General features: G+C 43.8%; 1 protein-coding gene across 18 annotated transcripts in view; it reads left to right on the top strand.

The window, feature by feature from the left end:
- ptprk (protein tyrosine phosphatase receptor type K) overlaps positions 1–25,349 on the top strand; it is a 156,410-nt gene that overhangs the window by 98,958 nt on the left and 32,103 nt on the right. For all 18 annotated transcript variants that reach the window (XM_045720782.1, XM_045720781.1, XM_014205051.2 and 15 more), the window contains 2 exons: positions 21,500–21,802; positions 23,890–23,999. In XM_045720782.1, coding sequence (XP_045576738.1) covers positions 21,500–21,802; positions 23,890–23,999 — 413 coding nt within the window. The remainder of the gene's footprint in view (positions 1–21,499; positions 21,803–23,889; positions 24,000–25,349) is intronic.

Raw genomic sequence — 25,349 nt, 5'->3', positions numbered from 1 at the left:
AAAACTTTCTCTGTACCCAATGACAAAATCTGTAGAATTGCAGGAAGTAAGCTTTAAACCTGCAAAACATTCTCTCAGCCAACAAGAGGGGTGTGAACAGTTTGTGTCATGAACAGTGCTTGTGCCCATAGAAATCGATGTGGCATGGGGAGGCTTCAATGAAAAAGTTTGGGAACCCCTGCTCTAAATAAAGCACGTGTTGGAGCACAGCATCTATTAGTATGACTCCCTACTGGAATATCATATTTTGATGGATTCAAGGGGGGAGCAGAAATGCATTCCACTGCCAAATGAGTTTGAATGGTTGATAACATAAATGACTGTCAAGCAGTGAATGGCGGGGGACATGGAGTTGGTATATTACTTTCGTTACCTCAGGCGCTTCCAGAGCGTCTCCCGCGCTAGGCCTGGCATTACTCTTTCGTGGGAGTCAGAGAAATCGGAAGCTGCGCGGGATGAAGATGAATCATAAGGAATGGTGTTCCAGACAGTGACAATCCACACAGGACTGCTGAAGCATGGACTCTGATGTATTATTTAAATGCACCCTGTTTGGCATGGGTGGTATATCGAGTTTACCTTCTGTGTTGTTCCTCTCATGTTACAGCTAATATTTCATACCATACATAACCAAGGCCTGGCACAAAAACAAGTCCAGCTTTTTGTCAATAGGACTCACTGTCAGAGCAGTGTTGGTGGATGGTAATGTTTTCTGCTCCCAGGCACCGCTCTTCCTCTCAAGCCTATCTCTACCAAGTCCCCTGGCCAGTGTTCTCAATTAAGGCAACGCTGCTGGGGAATCTTCTCTCTATAAATCCTCTCGTTTGTTTGTTTGCTCCATTTTTAATCACGAGCGCCTCTGAGAAATCCTGCCTTGTGACTGGAAGGGATTGTTTGGTATTTGTTGTGTTTTTTACCGCTGCCTCACAAACCATTTTGACTTTATGTGGATTATTATTAATTGTGTGGCTGCTCAGTGCTTCTCAGTAATGATGCAAACACAGGAAGGCTTACTCTACAATAGGAAGGAGGCTGGCTTTTATTTCATCATGATAAATGAGGATATTTACAAAGCAAAGCAATTTGTCCTGTCTCATTCCACACCGTGCATTGCAAAAGGGATTAGGAGGGGGAACAATTCATATCAATTAAGATCGATTTAATGTGTCATGACACAATTTCTGCCGACTCGAGAAATAATTAACTGTAATAGTGCAGGGCATTAAAAAACATTATTTGACTTGACCACGCTCTATCTTAGGGGCAATGTTCTGAATGAATGAAAATCTAGTTCATTTCTTTTTGCCTCTATAAGTGAGTGAGATTGTTACAATCTGTGGGTCACGTGTTATTTACCCTCCAGTCACACAGCCCAGTAATTGAATGTGTCACTTTTATTAAACTCTTTTTGCTGAGAACCCCAAGCAAACTTTTTCTCCATTTCATTCTCTTTTCTTCAACTCCTCACTCGACCTCTGGGATCTATTACCCTTTTTCCCCCCATCCATTGAAGATAGTGTATTCTACTCTGTATGCTACTACGTGAATCGAAAGCTGCGTCTTTCCATAGTTGGCCCTATATGATTCCGTGCCACACAGCAGAAGAGTGGGTCACTGAGGCCGATGGGTCTTAAAAATGGAACTAATGAGTGTAGGAGCCAGTGGAAGGTGTCCTCCTAAGCACCAGTAGGGGCAGCACGTCCATTTGGTCAGAATGTGGGCTGAGCCCGATGGTGTGCAATGCTTCAGTAAATCAGAGAACTCTCATTATAAACAAAGTGCAGGGAGGAAAACACAGGGGAATAAGGAGACACTTTGCTCGGTCTTTGAGAGCTGGCCAGCAGCCGTTTAGACGACATTGAAGGACTAACTCCATTATAGTGCATATTGATAATGGTAAATAATGCAACATCTGAAAGAACATGGGGACTGAGCTGAACAAAAAAAGTCTATATAGTATTGAGTTAGTCAGGCTAGAAGCCCAGTGGGAGATATGTCTATTTGACAGAATGTCAGCTTTGCTCTCTGTCTTTTGACCTGTCGTGACTCTCCCTCCCAATGATTGTTTTTACCCAGAGAGCAGGGCTACATTCAATTAATTAATTCCAACAAAGGCCTTTACCTGTAGCCCTCTTTAGAGGGTAGCGTAGCCTAGTGGTTTGAGCGTTGGACTTGTAACCGAAAGGTTGCAAGATCGAAACCCCGAGCTGACAAGGTACAAAATCTGTCGTTCTGCCCCTGAACAAGGCATTTAACCCATTCCTAGGCTGTTATTGAAAATAAGAATTTGTTCTTAATTGACTTGCCTAGTTAAATGAAAGTGTGTGCCCCCTCAATGATTTCTGTCCAGAGAAGAGACCTCCTCGACTGCAGGCCACGGTCAACACATGACCTTCCCTGTTCCGAAAGGAATTGCCCAATTAAAAATGATGTCAAACAAAAACCATTGCTTTCAAAGTGTATCTCTTTCCACTCACAGCCCCTGTATACTGTACAGTCCTTTGTAGCTCAGTTGGTAGAGCATGGTCCTTGCTACTAATAGATAGTGGGTTTGATTCCTGGGACTACCCATACTTAAAATGTATGCACACGACTAAGTCACTTTGGATTAAAGCACCTGCTCAATGGCATATATTGTTGTTATTATGGGTTAAATGGCAGATTGTCATTGATACGTGCCTAAATTGCAATGCAGTGGCTGTAGAGTAACATGCCATCAATGATGTCAGAGCTCAGGTTCTCCATTTGACAGCGCTGTATGGGTTTTGACTGACAGCCGTTAAAAACTTGAGCACCGCGCACGACAATAAGATCCTCCCATCCCTCCTGCTAATTGGGCAACGTTTACACATTTGCTGTTGTCTGAGTGGAGGGAAACGCTGTAAATCGAGAGGAGTCGATGTATTCTGACAGATGAAATGTCGAGTATTATAATAAATACCGCTTTGAAGTCGTACAAGCAAACCACACACCCGTGAGTCCAAACATTTCCATAATTGAAAACTTAATGTAATTTACACTATCAACGTTTATGATCACTATGTTTGAGCCACAGTTACATGGATGGGTTGTCCTGAACAGAATAAGCCTGTGTTTGTCCTATTGTGAAGCAACGAAGCTGCAGAACTCGCACTTGAATGCACTCATGACTCCATTCTATGCGCACCAAAATAGCAATCTGTTTGTCTAAAGTGCCTTTTGAAAGCCTGACACTGTAAGATTGTATTTTATAACTTAGCTAGCCATGTTGGCAATAGAATAAACGTTCAAATAATGCCCACCTGACCCTGGTGGCGATTTATAATGGAACATTTCTGGATTGCGTAAACAACAACAGCGATTGTATGATGGTGGGGATGCAGGGCTGTGTTAAAAAAAAAAACACTTTATAGTAGAAGGCTCTTTCCTTTAGTCATAAAAGTGCATTGATATTACTTAGGAACTGTACACTGTTTAGAGAGGTGTGTTTGTGGTCACTTAGACATCAGTTAGACCTCTCACTCAGACCTGTGTAATGGTTCTTTTTTTATCATCTTGCACCTACGCAAATGTTAATTCATATTCTTATGTTAGAGTATTTTCAGATTATTTACAAATCCTTTTAAAAGTACAGTAAATGTAAAAACGCACAGAAAAATCAGTGTAATGTTTGGATTCAGTCTTGTTTTTGTCCTCACCTTTGGCCTGAATCTCCAGTGTTGTCTTTCAATTGCTACCATGTTCATGCATAGTGCTGAGCGATTAACATAAATGTGGGTTATTTTTCATTTTTTTGACAACTAATTTATCTATGTCGGTTCAATTATTTGACTGCCATTTCGTTTTTTTTTCCTTTTTCTGTGAGGTCAATGCGCACATTGCACAGTTTCTCCAGAGATAAATCTGATCCAGTTTGAACTGTGCGATGTAGTTGTAGTTTCCTACAGGCCAATATTCTTAGTTTAATGCATAAAATGTGGTAATTAACTACAATGACCATAATCCATTGCGCATCTACTTGTCTGGTCTCTCTTTTATGCCCACTGCGGAAGAGGCAAAGGATGCAGTAATGAGCAGTCACTACCATCATGGGACTTTTGTTTTATTCTGTGTTACAGCATTTATATAAATCAAAACCGAAAACTGTGATTACCTTTTAATAACTGAACCGACCTCAAAAAGCACTAATCGCTTAGCACTAACACATGCTTTTTATAGTTCTGTTAGAAACATTTACATTTGGGCCTATCCATATAGGCCAATTTCCACAAGTGTAAGTGGTTAACAAACCATACAACTCTATGCACAATAACTACTTTTAACAATTTCCACTGAAAATTAGACAAACGCATTTACTGGCAAAACTGTACAGATGCAAAGGTTGGTAACAGAATAACGGTCAAATCTCCTGCAGTTTTACTGGGTTATTCAGGGCTCATCTGTAAAATAAACTGTGGCCTCAGTATGGTCCCAGCATTCATTTAAAACATAGATCAGTAAGTTAAATGAAAGCAATTCATTGAAAATAGGGTTTGTCCTTGTGCGTTGCCTTAAAGTAACAATACACTATTGAAGGCTTTTGTGCTTTTGTTGAAAGCATAATATGCCATGTTATTCACATGCTGTACCAAACAATTCACACAAAAGGAGCTAGTGAATAGCAGTTCATGAGACAATTGTTTGGTATTGAACAGGTTGCAAGAGAAAAACATTTAACATTTCAATGAAAATATGTCTTCCAACAATAAGAAAGTATTGTTTTATTACTTATACTTTCGCCACGTACATATTTTCATATCTCAGCCAATATAATAATTGTATTATAGGTTATACAGACTCTTCCTAAGCCTCTTTTTGAATAGTTAAACTACAAGGCAGATCTATTCTTTCTCCCTGACATAGCATGTCCGCGAGTTATCACTCATTCTTGTGAAATAAGTCATTCCACCAACGAGTGGCCGTCCACAAATATATAACTCTGAGCAATTTTCCGGAATGCCCTGCGGCAGCCTTCCCGACTATCTCATCTTCCCAGGCTAAAGCCTTTTAAATAGGCGGTAGTAATGAAATGCAAGGGATGGCTTTGGCTCTGTGGCGCACCCCGCGGCGTGCCGAGGCCTCCCTAACAGCAGAACGATTGGCGGTGTTGTGGAGGCTGGGCCGGGCAGAGCAGATAAAGGAGATGGTGATTAATGTTTGTTCAACAGTTAGCCCAGGCTTCTTCTGCAGAATGCACAGTGAAGCGTCAGTGGGACTACAGATCCTTTCAACAAACATGAAGTTGCTCACATTATCTGTATGTGAGAGGGAAATGTTATTTAAATGTAAATTCCTTCTCTTTTTTTTTTTTGCTCGGTTCTGGTAGATTTTTGTAATCCAGCCACCCATCTTTTGCTCATTACGTTGAGGCAAAAAACATGATCCTTTGCATTACTCCGGATGTGATGAACACAATGTCGCTTTCCATTTGAATCATAAAGTAATGAATGACAACATGGAAAAGAAAAATACCTCCATGATATTGTGCAAACATGTGCGTCATACACCAGTTGCCAGAATAGTGTATTACTGAATGAATTCTCCTCAGCCATACTTTACATTTTATATAGTCAATTCTCACAATGGATTCTCCCATTTACTAGCCTTTTTACTGAACCAGTTGAACAGCTGTGTTTAAAACACAAGTATGCTAAAACCTTACTACCTAGACCTTCCTAATAAACCATTACTCTGCATTAATCCTTAATGATATTTTTTTCCCTTGCCATCATTACATATACTCCACCTGTTCTATATCTTAGGGTGTGTGTTGACTACTCCTTTAGACTGCTTATCAGCTTCCTTACAGGCTCTGCAATTTGAATTTTAAAACGAGGAAATTGGACAAATGTGTGGCTTTTTTTTTTAAACTCTAGTACCTGGCCATTTCTCACTCTTCTCCCCCCCTCCCGGCTCTCTCCCACTCGGTCTTCCTCAGACTGCACCGGCTGCAATTTCAATACAATTAAAGATCACAGGAATATAGAGACTTTCCATTCTAGTGTATATGATCCTCTTCACACCTACCATTCTGCAGTGGTTAATATCTTACCATTCTGCAGTGGTTAATATCCCACCATTCTGCGGTGGTTAATATCCCACCATTCTGCGGTGGTTAATATCCCACCATTCTGCGGTGGTTAATATCCCACCATTCTGCGGTGGTTAATATCCTACCATTCTGCGGTGGTTAATATCCTACCATTCTGCGGTGGTTAATATCCTACCATTCTGCAGTGGTTAATATCCTACCACATCAATATGCTCCGTAAGATAAGGCACCAACTACTTGCTTGGAACTTGGTTGTCTGAGGTAAGATTGCTAAGTGAAAGTCCCAACAGTGCACAGTGTGAGTCTACACTCGTTCCCCCTGCACCTCATACAGTAGTACTTAGCCCTGATAGTAATCCATCACATGTGAGATGAATAAAAGATTTTAAGAAAAGAAGATGCCTCCTTGACATTTTGCTCTTGCCAAAGTTAGGTAATCTGTGCCTGGGCTTGTTTTACAGATTTATCTGGCTCCTTCCTCCCTGTGATTTGTGGTGCTACTCTTTATATAGGGATGTATGGATCACACAGCCTCCTGTGGAAATGGCATTGCCTCGCTCAGGAATAGACCTCATATTTCACCGCTAACGATCATACTGTACCTGCTATTGTTATACTACACCCATTATCAGCGACGGTCAAAGAGGGACCTGCTCTCCGTAATGGGTGGAAGGAGGAATGTGTATGGAAAGTGACAGCAGCAGTGGAGCAGCTTTCTGCTTGTCCCGGGGCTGTAAACCTCCTCAGAAGCCATCAGATGAATTGTCAGTGACTAGGAAGTAGAGAGTCTAGCGACTGCTGTGTTCTGAATGGCCGGGCACTGTGACTTGATATGTACAAACATTTCACATCCACAGTAGTGTAGTTTGTCAGGTCGTATGCCCGACGCAAGCTTAAAGGGATGTGCGTGTAATCAAAACACATGTGGCCATGACTTCAGTGGCGCACCGAATACCCCCTCCAAACATTTACATACACTAAACGGCCGTAGTTCACTGAAATCTCAGCTCTTTGATGTGAGGCAATTCAGAATGTGAAAGTTGTGCAGTCTTGCTGAATGTTTCAGTGTATTTTTGTGATTTCAAAAACAGTTCATTCATCACTGCTGGAAATCTACATGCAGATTCCCAGAGATAGTATTGGGAAATTCAGGTCATTTAAAATGCAAAAATTAAGTAGCACTTTTTCCTCTAGGTTATCAAGCTACTACAAGCCTCGCTTGCGACATCAGGGTATGTACCCCATTAGATCTCTCATAATAGTTTCCATGTTGGAAAGTGTAGCAGCAGATAGTGCTCTTATTTCCAGCTCCATCCAGAGTCAACCCTGCTGACTCTTAATTGAAAATCTTCGTTCGCTACAGAAGATCACAAGGAGGAAAATCACATCCGTCCTCTCCCTGAATACAATTTCTCTAGTGCTAGTGGTAACTGTGTGGGTAATTGATATGATACTGGAGTGACACACAGCTTTTCATTTCCCCATTGGGAACAGTGAGAATGAGTTTTACAGCGGTCCCAGGGGGAGGCAGACGCAGGCAATGCTCGCCATTCCTTTGTTATATTTTCTATGAGGAGTTTCTCTCCTCCTCCTGAAGACGTGATTTATTGGTACTTGTCTGAGGAGAATAAAAGGTGAAATATAATCAAGTTTGGGAAGGACTGGGAGGTTAGTCTGAATGGTGGCAAGCCCGGGCTGGAAATGACTGACACAGGAAATGGATGGCAAATTGGTTGATTGCAGGAAAAGGAACTATTGTGACCACTCAGCGCGGCAACAAAATTATTAGTCTCCTCTACTTCTCAAGTTGGGGATAAACACGTCTATTTTAAAAGCAGTCCACATCTTATACACCATGCAGACTAAAATCTGAAACCATGATCACACATCATGTTAGCATCTTGTGGGTGAAATAGTTAATGGTCAGTGAAGGGTGAGATATTTAACACCCAGTATATGCTATGTGGTTGATTATGAGAAAAAGCCATCGGGCCATATTTCAGCAGCGATACTGTCAGTCAACAGGCTTATGGACAGAGGAGTGGAATGGAGAAAGGCTTGTGGAGGTCAGAAACAGACATTCTCCATCGAAGTGGGATATGGCTGACAGAAGACTAGAATCGTCATGTATGTCTGAGGTGGACTTCACACAGAGGAGCTGACAAGTGATTCAGAGAATGCCAGCCTGTTTTACAGTGGACATTATCGATTATAGAAACTAGTTCATATTTGCACAATAGACGAGATGCGGTAGTTCAACCTTTACACAAATAGTCAACAGCATAGCACAGTAGCTAGTTACAGCAGGTGAGGTGTTACCTAAAGAACTTTACGTTTCAGCTCTTATCCCAAGCCGCCTTAAATCCGGTGCATTATAATCTCACTGTGATTGTATGCTGTTTATTTGTGGAAACCAAAGGTTTTTTGGCTGTCCCCTCAGTTTCTTGGAAACCCATTAAGAACTTCCTGTCAACGAGGGGAAGATTTGAGGCCTAACAGCAGAAAACATATGACGATGGCGACGGCTTACCATAATCCGGTATTTCAAGTTGACAGACTCAGGCAGGGCAGGTTAGCTCTTCCAAACCTGTGAATGGGATCCAAAAGAGACTGGGTTGAAAAAGGCACAATGCTATTCACTCTATTCAATGCCTCAGCATTACGTGGATTTCTGTTACATTTACATTTTAGTCATTTAGCAAGACACTCTTATCCAGAGCAACTTACAGTTAGTGCAGTGGTATTATTTAAGATACTATTTGAAGGGGTTGGGTTTCAGATGTTTTCGGAAGATGGTCAAGGCACTCTGCTGTCCTAGTTTCAGGGGCCAAGAGACCTGAGGTGGCAGAACAGAGTACTTGGGTTGGGGTGTAGGGTTTGAGCATAGCCTGAAGGTAGGGAGGGGCAGTTCCTCTTGCTGCTCCGTAGTTAAGTACCATGGTCTTGTAGTGGATGCGAGCTTCGACTGGAAGCTAGTGGAGCGTGCAGAGGAGCAGGGTGACATAGGAAGGTTGAACACCAGGCAAGCTACAGCGTTATGGGTAAGTTGCAGGCTTTTGATGGCACAAGCGGGGAGCCTAGCCAACAGCGAGTTGCAGTAGTCCATAAGTGCCTGGATTTGGACCTGCGCCGCTTCCTGTGTGAGCTAACATTTACATCTATGGATGTTGTAGAGCACGAACCTGCAGGAGCAAGTCACTGCTTTGATGTTTACAGAGAATGACAGGGTGTTGTCCAGGGTCACACCAAGGGGCTTTCCACTCTGGGAAGGGGACACCGTGGAGTTGTCAACCGTGATGGAGCGGTCAGGCCTTCCCCGGGAGGAAGAGCAGCTCCGTCTTGTTGAGGTTGAGCTTGAGGTGGTAGACCAAGATACAGTATCTGCAAGGCATGCAGAGATGTGTCTCACCACCTGGGTGTCAGAAGGGGGGGGGGAGGATAAAAATAATGATACGAGAGACCATGTGAGGATATGGAGCTGAGTGACTTGGTGTGTAGAGAGAAGAGGGCCTAGAACCAAGCCCTGGGGGACACCAGTAGTCAAAGTATATGGTGCAGACACAGATCCTCTCCATGTGAATTGGTAGGAGCTGTCTGCCAGGTAGGATGCAATCAAGGATGTGCAGAGCCTGAGATGCCCAGCCCTGAGAGGGTAGAGAGGACGATCTGATGGTTCACGGTGTCGAAGGCAGCGGATAGATCAAGGAGGATGTGACGAGCGGAAAGAGAGACAGTTTTAGCACTGTGGAAAGCCTCTGACACAGGAGACTACTCGGTTGAATGACCCGTCTTGAAGCCTGACTGGTTATGGTCCAGAAGATCGTTCTGAGATAGCGAGAGAGTTGGTCAGAGACGGCACGCTCAAATGTTTTGGAAAGAACAGCAAGAAGGGATACAGGTCTATAGTTTGACATCAGATTAGTCTTTTGGAAAGAAAATGATTCCTTGTCTGTAGTTTCACATCAGAGGGGTTGAGTTTTGGTATCTTGAGCAGGGGAGCGACTATTTTGAAGTCAGAGGGGACACAGCCAGTGGTCAGGGATGAGTTGACAAGGGAAGTGAGGAATGGGAGAAGGTCTCCAGAGATGTTCTAGAGAAGGGAGGAGGGGATGGGGTCTAGTGGGCAGGTTGTTGGGCGGCCAGACCTCACTAGTCGCAGGATTTCATCTGGAGAGAGAGGGGAGAAAGATGAAGGCTGAGTGAATGAGGAGCAGATGTTGTCAACCTTTTCAAAGTGGTTGACAAAGTCATCCGCAGAGAGGGAGGGAGATAGGGGTGGAGGATTAAGGAAGGAGGAGAAGGTGGCAAATACTTTTCTAGGGTTAGGGGCAGAAACTTGACATTTGGAGTGATAGAAAATGGCTTTAGCAGTGGATCCTGAGGAAGAGAAGGAAGAGAGGGAGTGAAATGATGATAGTGCTTCCATTTTTTTCTCAGCACAACACAGTCCTGTTCTGTTAGTTTGCAGTGAGTCACTCAGCAGGAAGGGAGGGCCAAGCCAGCCGGGGACAGTGTGAGTCATAGGATGCGGAAAGGGAGGAGAGTAGGGCCAAAGAGGCAGGAAGGAAAAGGATTTAACAGAAGGGAGCGATGTTATGATAGAGAGTAGTGGGAGAGAAAGAGCAAAGATTGCAAAGGGCCATGACCATCTGGGTAGGGTTGAAGGAGAGATGAAGGGGAACAAAATAGTGATCAGAGACCTGGAGGGGGGTTGCAGTGAGATTAGTAGTCTCTAGTAATGAGGTCAAGCGTATTGCCTGTGTTGTGAGTAGGAGTGGACTGGGAAAGGATGAGGTCAAAAGAGGTAAGGAGGGGAAGAAAGGTGAAAATAAATTAATCAAAGGCAGACGTCAGGAGGTTGAAGTCGCCCAGTGCGATGAGCCAAGAGCCATCTCCAGGAAATTAGCTTATCAAGGTGTCAAGCTCATTGAGAGACTAAGGGCACCTGGTGGGTGATAGATGACAACAATGTTAACCTTGAGCAGACAAGTGACGAATTCAAATGAGATGGACAGGTGAGCGAGGGAGAAATTATTAGCCCAGTGCCCCGATGACCAGATGCTCTCGGACTAAGAGTGAAAACGTAGTCAGATGAAGAGAGCGCAGCTGGGGGAGCAGTGTTCTCTGGGGTGATCCATGTCTCCGTCAGGGCCAAAAACTCTAGGGACTGAAGGGCAACATAGGCTGGGATTAACTCTGCATTCTTGACCGTAGATCGGCAGTTCTGAACGCTGCCATAGACCAGGAATTCTGCATGGGTTGTGCGCTGAGGGTACACTAAATTAGAAGGGAGAGGCCTACAGGGAGAGAAGCGAACAGGTAAAGAAACACACAGTTGACAAAGCTACAAAAGAGCAAAATGAGAATCTGAAAATAACTGGGTAAAATACTCAAGTGAGAGAGTGGTGTGGAGCCTTCCTCTCTTTCCTTCATTGAACAGCTCGGCAGAAGTTCGTTTTGGCGACAAGACCGCCGCTGATACGACCACAGCTTACAGCTGCCGCTGAGAAAACAGGGGAGACTGAAGTACTATCACTAATTGCTAATTGCCTAGCAGAGGTGAAGAGCACACCTCCCGGTACTAATTGCTGATTGCCTAGGAGAGGAGAAACCACTCCCCCTCCAATACAGCCACTGATTACCAAAACAACAACAGTCACAAATTGCCCTGCCCCTTAATCCTGGTTGATGTGTCAACAATCAGCTGCAAGTTGTCAGCAGTTCACACACTGAGTAGGCTACCGGGAAGACAGACACCACTTAAAGTAGATGGCCCTAGCCACCCACACGCACACACACCCGTTCACACTCTCAGCCTTCATTTATTTTAATTTTTTTCTGTGGTCAATATTTCAATGGATATATTCAGATAGAGATGCCAGGCAGTAATGTGAAGATGTTTAAATATTTTCCAACTGCTCCAACTTCCTGTAGTGCACCGCTAGTCACTTTAGAGAGTAAATAAGAGCAAATACATTTGAGAGCAAAGAACCAAAAGTGTAAATGATGGTTTGAGTTTCAATACCCCGACTTCTAAAGAGACTGCGAGAAGGGGGTTTTAGGGTGTTAGGGTGTTTTAAACTCATGCAAATGAATAAATGTCCTATTATGTCTGGGAAAGAGGGGTCTAAATGATCGGCTAATTTCAGTTGGGTAATTAACAGATGGCAGTTCCCATTATGAATTCATCAGTGAAGCCAAGCTCATTTGGCAGCTGTAACTGGTTTTCAGGTGTTTACGGCGTCTCTGCTATGACATCAGACATCTTGGAGCAGTATTTGTGTACTAAGCGGAGTGGATGACAGTTGTTTCAGGTTGAGGAGGAACGAGAACTCAAGAGTTTATATTTAGCCTCAGGTACAGACAGACTGAGCACCTTGGAGGAGTTCAAGCCTGAGCATACCTAGCTTTGTGAACGAAACTGTCTTTGCTATGTGAGATATTAGCCTAGCGGTTAACTGCGTTGGGCCTGTAGCCAAAAGGTTGCTGGTTTGAATCCCAGAACCCACTAGGTAAAACATCTTGAGCAAGGCAGTTAACTGTAATTGCTCCTGTAAATCGCTCTGGATTAGAGCGTCTGCTAAATTACTAAAATGTCAATGTAAAAAAAAAGAAAATGCACCGTTACTTACTTTGGAAAGTAACTTGTTACATTACTTTTGCGTCATTCCTTCTTATGCCCAGTACAGGGCGCACACTATCTTTGAATGGCTTGAGTAAGCCTACCATCCATAGCCTAATCTATAACTCTGGGCTATACCAACTCAAGGAATAATGACAGATGCAATATCTCCTTTACAATACTCAAAATAAAAGATTTTGTTGAATTACTGTATTTACACATAAGTTATAACATCTATAAAACCAACTGGTCACAGTAAAAGGAGACATCAGATTACATGGACAATTGGCAGCCAATCTGTTTTACCCACAGATACGAACTGGGCAGAGATATTCTATGTAAAATTATACGATCACAATGTGTAATTGTAGTGTCCTTTCATTTATGTTTATGGCGAAGATGGAGCTGGAGAAATGTCCATTCTTTTCAACTGAGCCTAACTTGATCACCTGACTACGTTGTTTACTTTCTTACCAAATAAATAAATTGGGCTCTCGCCTGAACCCAATGGCCCTGTGTTTGAATCCTGCAAGTAGCGTCAGTCAAGATTTGAGAGGTAACATCTGTCCTTTTCTTCTACCAATTCAAAGTAATGTGAATACTTCCACGATAAAGGCTATTATTTCTGCCATCTCGCTAGCTATCTAGCTAACAGCTACCATGCCAGCTACCCGCTACAACATTCGTGCAGAAACAGGAACCACGGTGAACGTAGTTTAGGGGGAGGGATTTTAGTTGTTTGTTTGCACCAACAAAGTAAAATATGAAATAATATTGTAAAAGTAAAGTAAAAAGTAACGCTTTAGGTTACTCGTTATCACAAAATAGTAGTCTCTGTACTCGAACACGTTACTTTCTAACACTTTGCCCCCAATACTGGTTAACATACACACGCAGGCATACAGTGCCTTCAGAAAGTATTCACACCCCTTGAGTTTTTCCACATTTTGTTGTGTTACAGTCTAAATTTAAAATGCATTTAAAATGTCCCTGGCCTACACACAATACCCCATAATGCCAAAGTGGAATTATGTTTTTAGATAAAAATAAAAATAAATATTTAAATATGAAAAGCTGAAATGTCTTCAGTCAATAAGTATTCAGTCCCTTTGTTGTGGCAAGACCAAATCACAAAGTAAGTTGTATGGACTCACTGTGTGCAATAATAGTGTTTAACATGATTTTTTAGTGACTACCTCGTCTCTGTACCGCACACATAAAATTATCTGTAAAGTCCCTCAGTCGAGCAGTGAATTTCAAACACAGATTCAACGACAAAGACCAGGGAGGTTTTCCAATGCCTCGCAAAGAATGGCACCTATTGGTAGATGGGTAAAAAAAAAAAAAAGACACTGAATATTTCTTTGAGCATGTCCTGAATACAAAGTGTTATCTTTGGGGGCAAATCCAACATAACACATCACTGAGTACCAATCTTCATATTTACTGGCATGGTGGCTACATCATGTTATGAGTATTCTTGTCATCGGCAAGGACTAGGGAGTTTCTTTACGATAAAAAGAAACAGAATAGCGGTGAGCACAGGCAAAATCCTAGAGGAAAACCTGGTTCAGTCTGCTTTCTGACAGACACTGGGAGACACATTCACCTTTCAGCAGGACAATAACCTAAAACACAAGGCCCAATATACACTGGAGTTGCTTACCAAGATGGCATTGAATGCCCCTGAGTGGCCTTTTTACAGTTTTGACTTAAATCAGCTTGAAAATCTATAGCAAGACTTGAAAATGGCTTTCTAGCAATGATCAACCCCAACTTCACAGTACTTGAATAATGTTTTAAAGAATAATATTGTACAATCCAGGCGTGTAAAGCTCTTAGAGACATACCCAAAAAAACTCATAGCTGTAATCGGTGATTCTAGGGGTGTGAATACTTATGTAAATGAGAGATTTCTGTATTTCATTTTCAATACATCTGCAAAAATGTCTAAAAACATGTTTTCACTTTGAACATTATGGGGTATTGTGTGTAGTAGATGGGTGTGATTTTTGAAAAATGTATTTAATCCATTTTGAATTCAGGCTGTAAAACAACCAAATGTGGAATAAGTCAGGGGCTATGAATAGTTTCTGAAGGCACTGTACATGCATACACACACACACACACACACATACACACACACACACACACACACACACACACACACACACACACACTGGCTCTGCGTGGCAAGCTACCGCTATCTCTTTTAAATGTTCGTTCTTCAGCCAGTGAGAAAAGTGTGATAAACCTGCATCCTCTAAAGAGTTTGCAGTGTTTCCCTCTCTCCTCTCCCCGGTTGATATTGATGTTTTTTGGGGGTCTGTATATTTCTATCCGTTAAGTAATGTACACACCATTAGCTAGATACAATGTCTTAGCCAGCAGAGGTTAATGGAGCAAAGCACATTAGAAATCCCTAGCGTCTAGTGCATCCCAGTGTTCGCCTCAACATTCACTGGTCCATAGGGAGCTACATGAGCAGCTAAAAACACAATTAAAAATAAATGATATTGGATTTACATTCTCCCCATAACCATGTAAGTGATGTGTGGTAGGAAAGCTATGTTGGCCAAGCTTTATTGTGGAGTGGATGTTTTGCGGTGGTTCGATGGGAAATGGAATAATGGGAAATGTGTGGGCAGCTGGCTGTTGATTTCGCAGCCGCCTCGTCACTGGAAGGTCTACATCAATTGGGTCACCCCCAGAGAGCATCCAAATGGTTCCCAGGCTAATGGAGAGGTAAATGAAGAAAACAGCCACCCTTATTAATACCTCTATTCCAAAGGCCAGCTTAGCCCCAAGTTGATTTCACCACTAGCCATCCATTTTCACTCCCTCCACTTATCACAGTTATGTCAAGAAGACCACAAAGCGGGAGAGAAAGCGAGAGAGAGGGAGTGCTCCTCAATAAGACCTCTCTCTCTCTCTCTCTCTCTCTCTCTCTCTCTCTCTCTCTCTCTCTCTCTCTCTCTCTCTCTCTCTCTCTCTCTCTCGCCACGAGTGAAGAAACTGCTGCACCGACAAGTGGCGAGCGCCACTTCAAAATTGCATTTAGCTTTCTGACCTGACAATTCTAATCAATTAGGTGAAATGCCTCCTATTACTCACCCCACTTGTTTTGTATTGACTCACAAGAGCAGAGAGATGGACAGACTAGTAATGGAGCGTTTCCACTGGGTTTTATTCATATAGAAACGTCTCGCTGTCCTCCCGACTGGCCAGAGACATAGTGTGTCCCTGACGGTGGCTGTCAGATCTTCATTTTAAACTAAATGACTGCGGGTTCCTTTTAAAACGTCTCTCAGGTTTAAGAAGTGGAAAACACTCTGCTAGGCGTCTGCAGTCTGAGAGATAGAAAACAAATCACAATGGAGGCGCAAAAGATCAACCACAATAGGGTGAACATAATTACAGTGACTCTCAGATTGCTTTGTTGAGGAAGTCTCCTTGCAAATGCTCTGTTCCTCTGCTGGCCGACCTTAGGCTTTGTTCTCCCATGTCTCCTTGAGAAGGGGCGATAGCTGCACATGTGACGGTGGGGAGAGTGCGTCAGCCTGCTTGACTATGGAATCATATAGCTTGTGTAGTCTGAAGGTCTTATTCTGTGTAAAATCTCTATTGCAATCTTATGTGTCCTTCGAAATGGGCCCCTTTATCCTACGCAGGCTTTTTTGCGGGTCAGGTCGGAATACAAATACTGTCCTTCGTGCAATTCTTGACGGCCCACTGCTTGTCACAGTGGCCTGTTGTTGACCATCCAAGCTCAGGCAGCAAGGCCTATGGGGAATTGAAGTGTGTTTTCTCCAAACCCTGTTGTGCTGTTTCCCCTTCCCACGGTGACCCTATCCCCATATGCTGTCACCATCACCATCAAATCACACCATTTCTGGAAAACACCCATTATGCCTGGTCATCCGTGATCCCTGTCTCTGCCAGGGTGGTCAAAGAGCAGAACCGTCTACAAAGTTTAGCAACTCCATTTGATTTACACAAGCTACAATTTGTCTGCCTAATCCTCAATTACATTCTTTTTGGGGTGTTTCATTAACTTTTTTCCTTTCTTGTCATGATAAAAGAGTGACAGACAAGACATGTCGCAGAGCAACTCCGTGCAAGCCGCAGCCGTCTTCCTGGCTCACATTATTGCCATTCTAGGAGATAAAGGAGCTGTTCTGCTCCAAAAGGTTAGGCTGTCGATTTCATATGAAAGCCGGTGGAGCCTGGGAGAGATAGTGGTGGAGCAGTGTGGAAGACCGGGCGACTGTGATTGACGTTAAGAAGTTGGGAAGCAGAGAAGAAGCAATCTGTGAGCAAACAGGAGACTCCTGGTGCAATTAAAGATCTAATCCCCCTGTTCTGCCCACAAACAGGAGAAATGGTGCTTTGTTTTCCTGTGCGACAATGACAGCACCTGTTGTGGGATCCACGTGGAGGCGAAGCGTCTTTGGTGTGCATTCCTAGACTGACAACAATATTTGCATTTTTGAACAACTCAAATAAATTTGCATCCGATAATTTAAAAGGGCTTTTTCTCCCTGCACCTGGTGTCTGTTGTGCGACAATTAGAGATTTGATTGACAGTACTTATCACCTTTCTTGGAAGTGTATACACCAACTACATGCAGAAATGCACATAGCAACAATATAAAGTGTCTTAAATTCTCTCACAGTCCGGCTATGCCAAGCTAGCGAACATTAGTGCATTACTTCAGGCCTTTCCATCCAATCAACATCAATCATGGTCCGTGGAGCCTGGTTGGCAGCGTCGCTGATTGCCATCCAGCAGGAAGGACAGTGACCGTCCTGTCACATTCCCAGCCCCCTGTGTGTAATTTGTTTGGACCAGCAGCACGTCAGCAATGCCATGACGCATCCTCATGGTCATTTAGCCCAACGGGTGACATATTCTTAAACTCTCTTATAATGCAATCATGGGCCTTGCTAATCGGATTAGCAAACAAATAATGGAATCAAGCTGCAAAATAAGGAGGGAAGATCTGAAATCAATACAGGATATTCAATGTGGTTTCTTTGCCATTAAGGAGTCTGGTGACTGCTTATTTGATTAGGATTGATTGCTTGTGCACTTAATCAGGTGCTTCAGACATGCCTTTGAATCATGTAAGCACTCTGTAGAGAAATATTTACCTCCATATATGCAAATGTTACTTTTTCTCTCTGCTGAATGCCGTGGAGACAAAGAGTACATTGTCGCTCGCCACGAAGAGCGGGCGGTACAAACAATGGGTTTTGTTTTCGACATCAATGGTTGATTAAAGATCCAGGGACGACGCCACGGTGTCCTCATCCCAAATGGCCACGTTCCAGACTCCCCCCCCCCTGACCCCTCTTTCCCTCACCCCTCCTCACCCACCCACTGCACTGTAGATAAAGGAAGCCTAGTGCAAGGAGGGTCAGAGGGGAAATGTGTGTTTGAATTGCGGGGCCAAATGAGGGCCCTGTCCTGTTTAGTATGGTGAGCCACCCGGCTGCAGCCTGCATCCATCCTGAAAAAGGGGAGTTAGGAAAGTGGGCACACTTTCCTAATCGCTCTGGCACCTTGCCTCTCCCAGGACCGTATATCTCCTTTTAATTTAAGGCTTGAAAAATACTCTGGGATTTTAGCATCTGAGGCTGCCGGAATCGATGGAATTTATTATAGGGGGCTTGCCTAATCTGTAAAGTTAATGCAGGACTTCATGGCTATTGATCAGCTCTGAAGGGTACACGCGTTGTTAATCATGGCCCTGGGTGATAGAATACACAGAATAAAGAAGAGGGGATGGGGGGGGCAAGAGAGAGAGGGGGACAGGTAATTGTCTGCTATGCAAATGTTATTGCTTCTTTGTGTGTATGCATGTGGTAAAAGTTGATGGGGCATTGGAAGTCATAAGCAATTAATTTCTACCCCCAACTTATTATTGCCTGGTTGACATTTAAATGATGGAGGATGTCAGGAATTTATCCGACTCTATTCTTCCCTGGTACTTTCATTTATTTTTTTCTGCTCTTTTATCTTTTCACCCCCAAACTGAATAGCTGAATTTCGGGTCATCGTGTGGGTTGGGCACTTACTAATAGGTTGATAATGTATAGCGTTGGCTTTGCCTCTATCTCCCAGTCAAGGCCCGTGTCAGGCTGATCCTAAATCATTTGGTCGTTACTGAGTTCACGTCGTGCACATATCCTGGAGTGGATAAAGTGTGGTAAAGTTTATGGGAATAGTTTTACCCTGGCTTTTTCATGTGTCCACTTGGCAGATGAAACGTGTCCCTGATCATAACATGTCATTATGACTGAATTCTCTGATTCTTCTGTTAGAATGGCCTTCTCTCGCTCTTTCTCTCGCTATTTGTCACTGTTGACCTCTCTCTCTATTGTCAGGAAAATCAGCTTTTGAAATGATTTTGCCCTTGACCAAACTTACAAAGAGTATTATTATGTGGGGGGAAAAAATGCACTGACTTATTCGTTCCATTCATTTATGACGTGCCTCCACAGAACCTGTCGAGATTTAAGGAAAAAAATAAATGTGCCATGTGAAAATGTGCAGAAATTGCATGCTGTCACTGGCTCAACTGAATTTTGTGTGCGTTTCCCCGTGAGTGACAACCAGATAATGACTCGTTATAGGTAAAACGGACCTATGGGAGTTGCGTCTCTCTACCCTCGTATTCTTTTTCCCCGTCGTTCTTTTCTCTCCCTTGCTTTTATTTACACAATTATCTCTGAATAAGTGTACATTGGCTCTACACAGAAGTGGTCTCGTATTGAACTATCATGTCGCCGGCTCAGGAAGCAAAAAAAAAAGGGGAGAAATTGAATTTTAGTTTCCCGTTTCTCTGGGTATTTATTAAATGCTTGTACTGTGAAGAGAAGAGAGAGGAGGTCAACAGGTTGCTCCCGATGGCTTCCGTTCTATCACAGACAACCTGTGGTCACTCCTGGACCAATTCCCCTCTGAGCACTGCTCACCCTCAGGAACACTGGCCACTGAATAAGCCACGACAAACGTTTTTTCATCACCGGTGGCGCCACTCCAAATGAAACATTGCAGGGCAGCGGGTAACGGTGGTAGAGGAGTGTGAACATTTGTTCCCCCCCCCACTCTTCGCCGAGGAAAAGACATGTTTTTCCCAAGTTAGCTCCAACATCCATGCCATTGATTTGAGACAATACGCCACATCAATATAAATGGCTCAAACAAATGAGTGCGAATAATGACAAGTGGTGTAGATGAATGTTGGAGATGGCCCGCTATCTCTCTAACAGTGTATGAAGTTGTAGAGAGCTTTATTTATAATAACCCCCAGAGCCAACAGTCGATCTAAGATTCATGTTAACAAGTCCCCAGTCTTTATTCAGAGCTTTTCATTTTAATTAGGCTAGAAAGGAAGGACTCTCCTGGGCGACGCTCGTCAAAGAGCAGGTGATTACACCCAGCTGAGGGCCCAGACTTTAAAAACGGACAATCTGTGATTTAGCACCACGAGTTCACCTTTCTCCTTTGTTATGTTATTAACATGCATATAGATAGAACGTCAAACCTTTTTTTCAATCTTTCCTTCGGTGGCTCAGAGCAGTGGTCATAGAGATGAGACTGCACAGAATAAGGGCAGGTCTGTTTCCACAGAGGACATCTGAGAGAGAGAGAGAGAGAGGCTTTTGTGTGAGGATGGCCTGCCACGCCAAGAACCTGCACGGTGCACACGTACAACCCCCCCAGGCCGGCCATGGTAGAATCCTTACCCCATTACTCAAAGAATGAGTGTTGCAGAGTGGGAAGGAGCACCAGGGCTCACTGCGGTGGAAGACTTAGCTGAGACTGAACCCCCACAACCTCTACATGTCAGGTCATGCACTTTAGCCACGACTAGGCCGGTGTCTGGAACACATCAATAAAGGACAAATTGAAAGCCCCTTAACCCTCAAAGCTGGCCCCTAACTCATGAGCTGGCCCCTAACTCATGTTTATGCACGGACAGGAAATGCGTAGTGTTTTGAATATAAAGCCTAACGTAATTAATACTCTTTAGTGATAATCCAAATATGAATGTACAGAAAGTCCAAACCAATGCATTGTAAATGAGGAAATCAACACAGTAGACACAAATACAGCGTTATAAGTGTTTAAAGTCATTCTACTATTAAAGTCCTGCCCTTGCTGGTTGCTGCAGTGTTGGCTGCATCTCCACAATGCAAACAGTCACGGTGAGACAAAGGTGCTACTTGCATCATTGCCTTAATTGCGCAGGTAAATTGCACTATTAGAGTCATTAGTATCCAGCATGGCGCGATTGCTTGATGGATTGCGGGCTGGATTATATTGACTTTCTCCCAGGGTGATATATTGGCTAATTCAGAAACCCTTAAGAGGCTGTGTGAGTGTCCTCCTGGTCACTAGCATCAGCTCAACACAATCCACACAGTTTACGTTTCTCATTAGCTTCCCCCCTCCCTTTTCTCTCACATGGACATTTAATCCTCATAACGGCCTCATTATTTGTCTGTGGATATGTTCTGATCCGGGGATGACGAAAAGAAAAGTGGAGCTCTGTGTAGACTGGCCGCCGTGCTGCTGAAGGACAATTGTCAGGCACCATCATCAACACCTCGCTTTCACAGAGCATCCATGTGGAACTGATGTGTTAATACTGGCTAACCGTGCACATTTTTCTGTGACAGACATGTTAGTGGCAGTATATGTTGTCCCCAAATCAGATGACACTGTACACAAACGGGTCTCTCTAGTGATTTTATGTTGGCCATAATTGTAGTCATGGGTTCTTTCTCCCCTCCAGAGCCGATGCGGACCCCGAAGAAGCTGAAGATTGCAGAGACCCAGGCTAGGTTCATCGCTGTGGATTGGGAGTCTCTGGGCTACAACATCACCCGCTGCCACACCTTCAACGTCACCATCTGCTACCATTACTACAACGCCAACAATCAGACCAAGGCCGACTGCCTGGACATGGACCCCAAGGCCCCACGCCACGTGGTGGGCAACCTGCCCCCCAACACCAACGTCAGCCTCAAGATGATCCTCACCAACCCCGAGGGACGCAAGGAGAGCGACGAGACCATCATCCAGACAGATGAAGATGGTATGTGCACTATACATAACGGATAGTTGTCAGGAAACAGGGAGGCTTTTTTTAATGCTCAGATTTCAGATGTAGACTTTTCACTTATTCATCAGTGTTAACCAATCAAGCTCACCCACATACATTGTGTGTGTTTTTCTATCTCTATAATTCTCATTTATTTTGAAAAGATAGATGTATCTCGCTCTGTTTGTAACCAGTGGAGATTGACTCATGCTCTTTGCTGCCCCCCTGTGATTCCTACATCTGGGCTGAGTTACTCATTTCAAAGCAGGGCACGTTTTCTCACTGGTGCTCTCTGAATAGACACTAGCTGGATAGCTAACCAAGGGCTGAGATAACAGCACTGGTGGCACCCCTGAATTTGTAACTCACATTAAACGCTTCAGCATTATAATCATGCAGCCAGGTGACCATCTCTATCCTGTGGCTACCGGCAGACATGTTGTCCCTTGAAGAGGACCTGTTTAAATCTCACTTCACGTTCGCACAAGCCCAGGAGATAATGTTAGAGAAATGACTGAGCCCTCTGTAATTGTTCCACCTGAACTTATTTTAACTTTTCACTGATTCTGCATGTAGCTAGAGATTTGTTTTTGGGGTTATATTCCAGTCCTGCTAGGCTCCCGAGAGGCGCAGCAGTCTAAGGCACTGCATCTCTGTGCAAGAGGCGTCACTACAGTCCCTGGTTCAAATCCGGGCTGTATCACATCCGTCCGTGATTGGGAGTCCCATAGGGTGGCGCACAATTGGCCCAGCGTCGTCCGGGTTTGGCCGGGTTAGGCCGTCATTGTAAATAAGAATTTGTTCTTAACTGTCTTGCTTAGTTAAATAAAGGGTAAATAAAAAATTATAAATAAATAAAAACATGTTATTACCTATTTCTACAATTTGTTTTGTTTTTTAATAGATTGGGGTGTATGACTTTTCAATAGTATTCCAGCAGCAGAAGAGAAATCTGTCTGATTGTTTTTAACATGTCAAACCAAGCCCATTTTCAGTAGCATCAGTCAGGAAAAAGGAATGCATGCATTTTGTTTTTTGTGTGTAAAAAGCTGATGTCTCAGTGACATCCATCCAGTAGATTTGATAAATTTAAGTTTGTCTGACTTGGGGGCGAGGAGAGGAGAAGAGAGGCCCACGTAAACAGTTCCTCTAACACTGATCTGGAGACAGCAGACACGCACGTGCGCGCCGCCCCGGGCCCTGCTCCTCTCTTCAGACAGACAGGCCTGACAAGCACCCAGCCATGTGACCTGGTCACGCTACTGCTCTCTGTCTGTCTGCTGTGAAGGAGAGGGCTTTGGACATCCCCGACCCAGCCTGACTAGACTAGAACACAGCCCAGGGAGACAGGCATGCAGGCAGACACAGCCCCATGGCAGACCAGTCCTGTGGCAGCCATAGAGACCCATGGGACTGCCAGGTTTCATCAGTAGTGATGAGGCTGTCAGTCAGTAGTGTTTACCAATCCAGGATGTATTACGAAGGTCCTCAGAATATTAGGCTACTACTGTTACCCATTGACAGCCCTGCTATCTCAGCTATTGTACTGCTAAAATGTTAGACAAAACACTAGGAAGTATCTTCGTAGAGAGTTCCAATACATTAACGTTTTGGATTGGAGATTCTACTCAATACATTTAGTTTTCCACTGATCAGTACTCATGTCACAGTGGTCTGGCATGCTGGTTTTTCTTGCTGATGGATGTACTCTAATTGTGAAAGGGATAAAGCCCGCAAATTAAAGGAGACAAATTTGATCATAAAACATGCAGACAGGGAGAGAGGATGTTCTTGAAAAGACATTGCACCTTGATCTCATCTCATGTAAATACATTATCAAAATTCAATAAAAAAAACCACCAGGGATTCAAGTGTCTGCCATTCAGTGCTAGCACAGAGCTCTACATTATTGTGCCATTTTCAACATGTTGCTTTACGGTAAGTAAAACCAATCAGTGGTCTTGTTACAGGCGCAGAGGCTCAGGAGTGGCTCTCTCTGTGAGAATAGGATTCATTACAGCACAGTGGCCTTCCTTTGATTGCACTAGGACTCACTCCTCCTGTCTTCTATCCTAATGCAGTGCCTGGCCCCGTTCCCAGCCAGTCCATGAAAGCCACACCGTTTGAGGATCGGATCTTCCTCTACTGGAAGGAACCACTGGAGCCCAATGGGATCATCACCCAGTATGAGGTAATGAAGCATTATGGTCAGAAGGAGGAGAGGAGAGGAGAGGAGAGGTAGGGGTATGGAGAGAGGTGGGGAAGGGAGGGACGGGGTGAGGTGGGGAAGGGAGAGAGGGAGGGAGGTGGGGGAGGGAGGGAGGGGAGAGGTGGGGGAGGAGAGGGGAGGGAGAGAGGTGGGGGTGGGGAAGGGAGGGACGGGGTGAGGTGGGGAAGGGAGAGAGAGAGGGAGGGAGGGAGGGAGGGAGGGAGGGAGGGAGGGAGGGAGAGAGGTGGGGGAGGGAGGGAGGGGAGAGGTGGGGGAGGAGAGGGGAGGGAGAGGTGGGGTATGGAGAGAGGTGGGGAAGTGAGGGAGAGATTGGGGGGGGGTGTTGGGGTGGGGGTGTGAGGGTAGACAGGTCTGTCCAGGATCCACATGTGGTTTGTATATCTAAACTATGTTTCACAGGTTTTATGAACCTTTACCGTCCCTCTGGAAACATCCTGCTCCTTTTTCATACAGGACTATGGTGCAAATACTGTAACTCAATCAGTGGACTATGGGTTCGAAGGGGAACTCATTATATGTTACTGTTGAAAAATACCTTTTTGAGTACTGCTTAGATACAGTATGAAAAGAAGGTGTTCTGATCCATAATTATCTGTATTGTATTCTTTAAGGTAAAAACAACAACCTACAGTGATTCATAGCTTGTGTGCAATAGGGTGTATGGAAGAAACATTTCCTCATTCTCAAATGTCATCACGCTGTGAGATTATGAGAACACTGGCCCACATAATCCATGGGAATGTAACATGACACTTACTACATAATGACATGGGAAGCCACATGACACTTACTACATAATGACATGGGAAGCCACATGACACTTACTACATAATGACATGGGAAGCCACACGACACTTACTACATAATGACATGGGAATGTAACATGACACTACATAATGACATGGGAAGTCACATGACACTTACTACATAATGACATGGGAAGTCACATGACACTTACTACATAATGACATGGGAATGTAACATGACACTACATAATGACATGGGAAGTCACATGACACTTACTACATAATGACATGGGAAGTCACATGCTCAAATTCTTTATCACACATTTTAGTTCAGGTTTATGAGATTGTCTCCGTATGTGTTCATATGCACCACAAGTCTTAGTATGCATGTTGTAAACACAATTCATTTTTTAAAACTTTGCTCTGTACTTTGCTATGTATATGCATTCCAGTTACATTCCAGTAAGACGGATAAAAAAGTTTCCATCACAGCAAAATGTAATAGAAAACTCATTACCATTTGCTTGAACACTTCTTGACAGCTCATTAGGTAAATATTGTATTT

This window comes from Salmo salar, chromosome ssa06, assembly GCF_905237065.1.
Source record: "Salmo salar chromosome ssa06, Ssal_v3.1, whole genome shotgun sequence".
NCBI lineage: Eukaryota > Metazoa > Chordata > Actinopteri > Salmoniformes > Salmonidae > Salmo > Salmo salar.
This window is presented reverse-complemented; position numbering and strand designations above follow the sequence as displayed.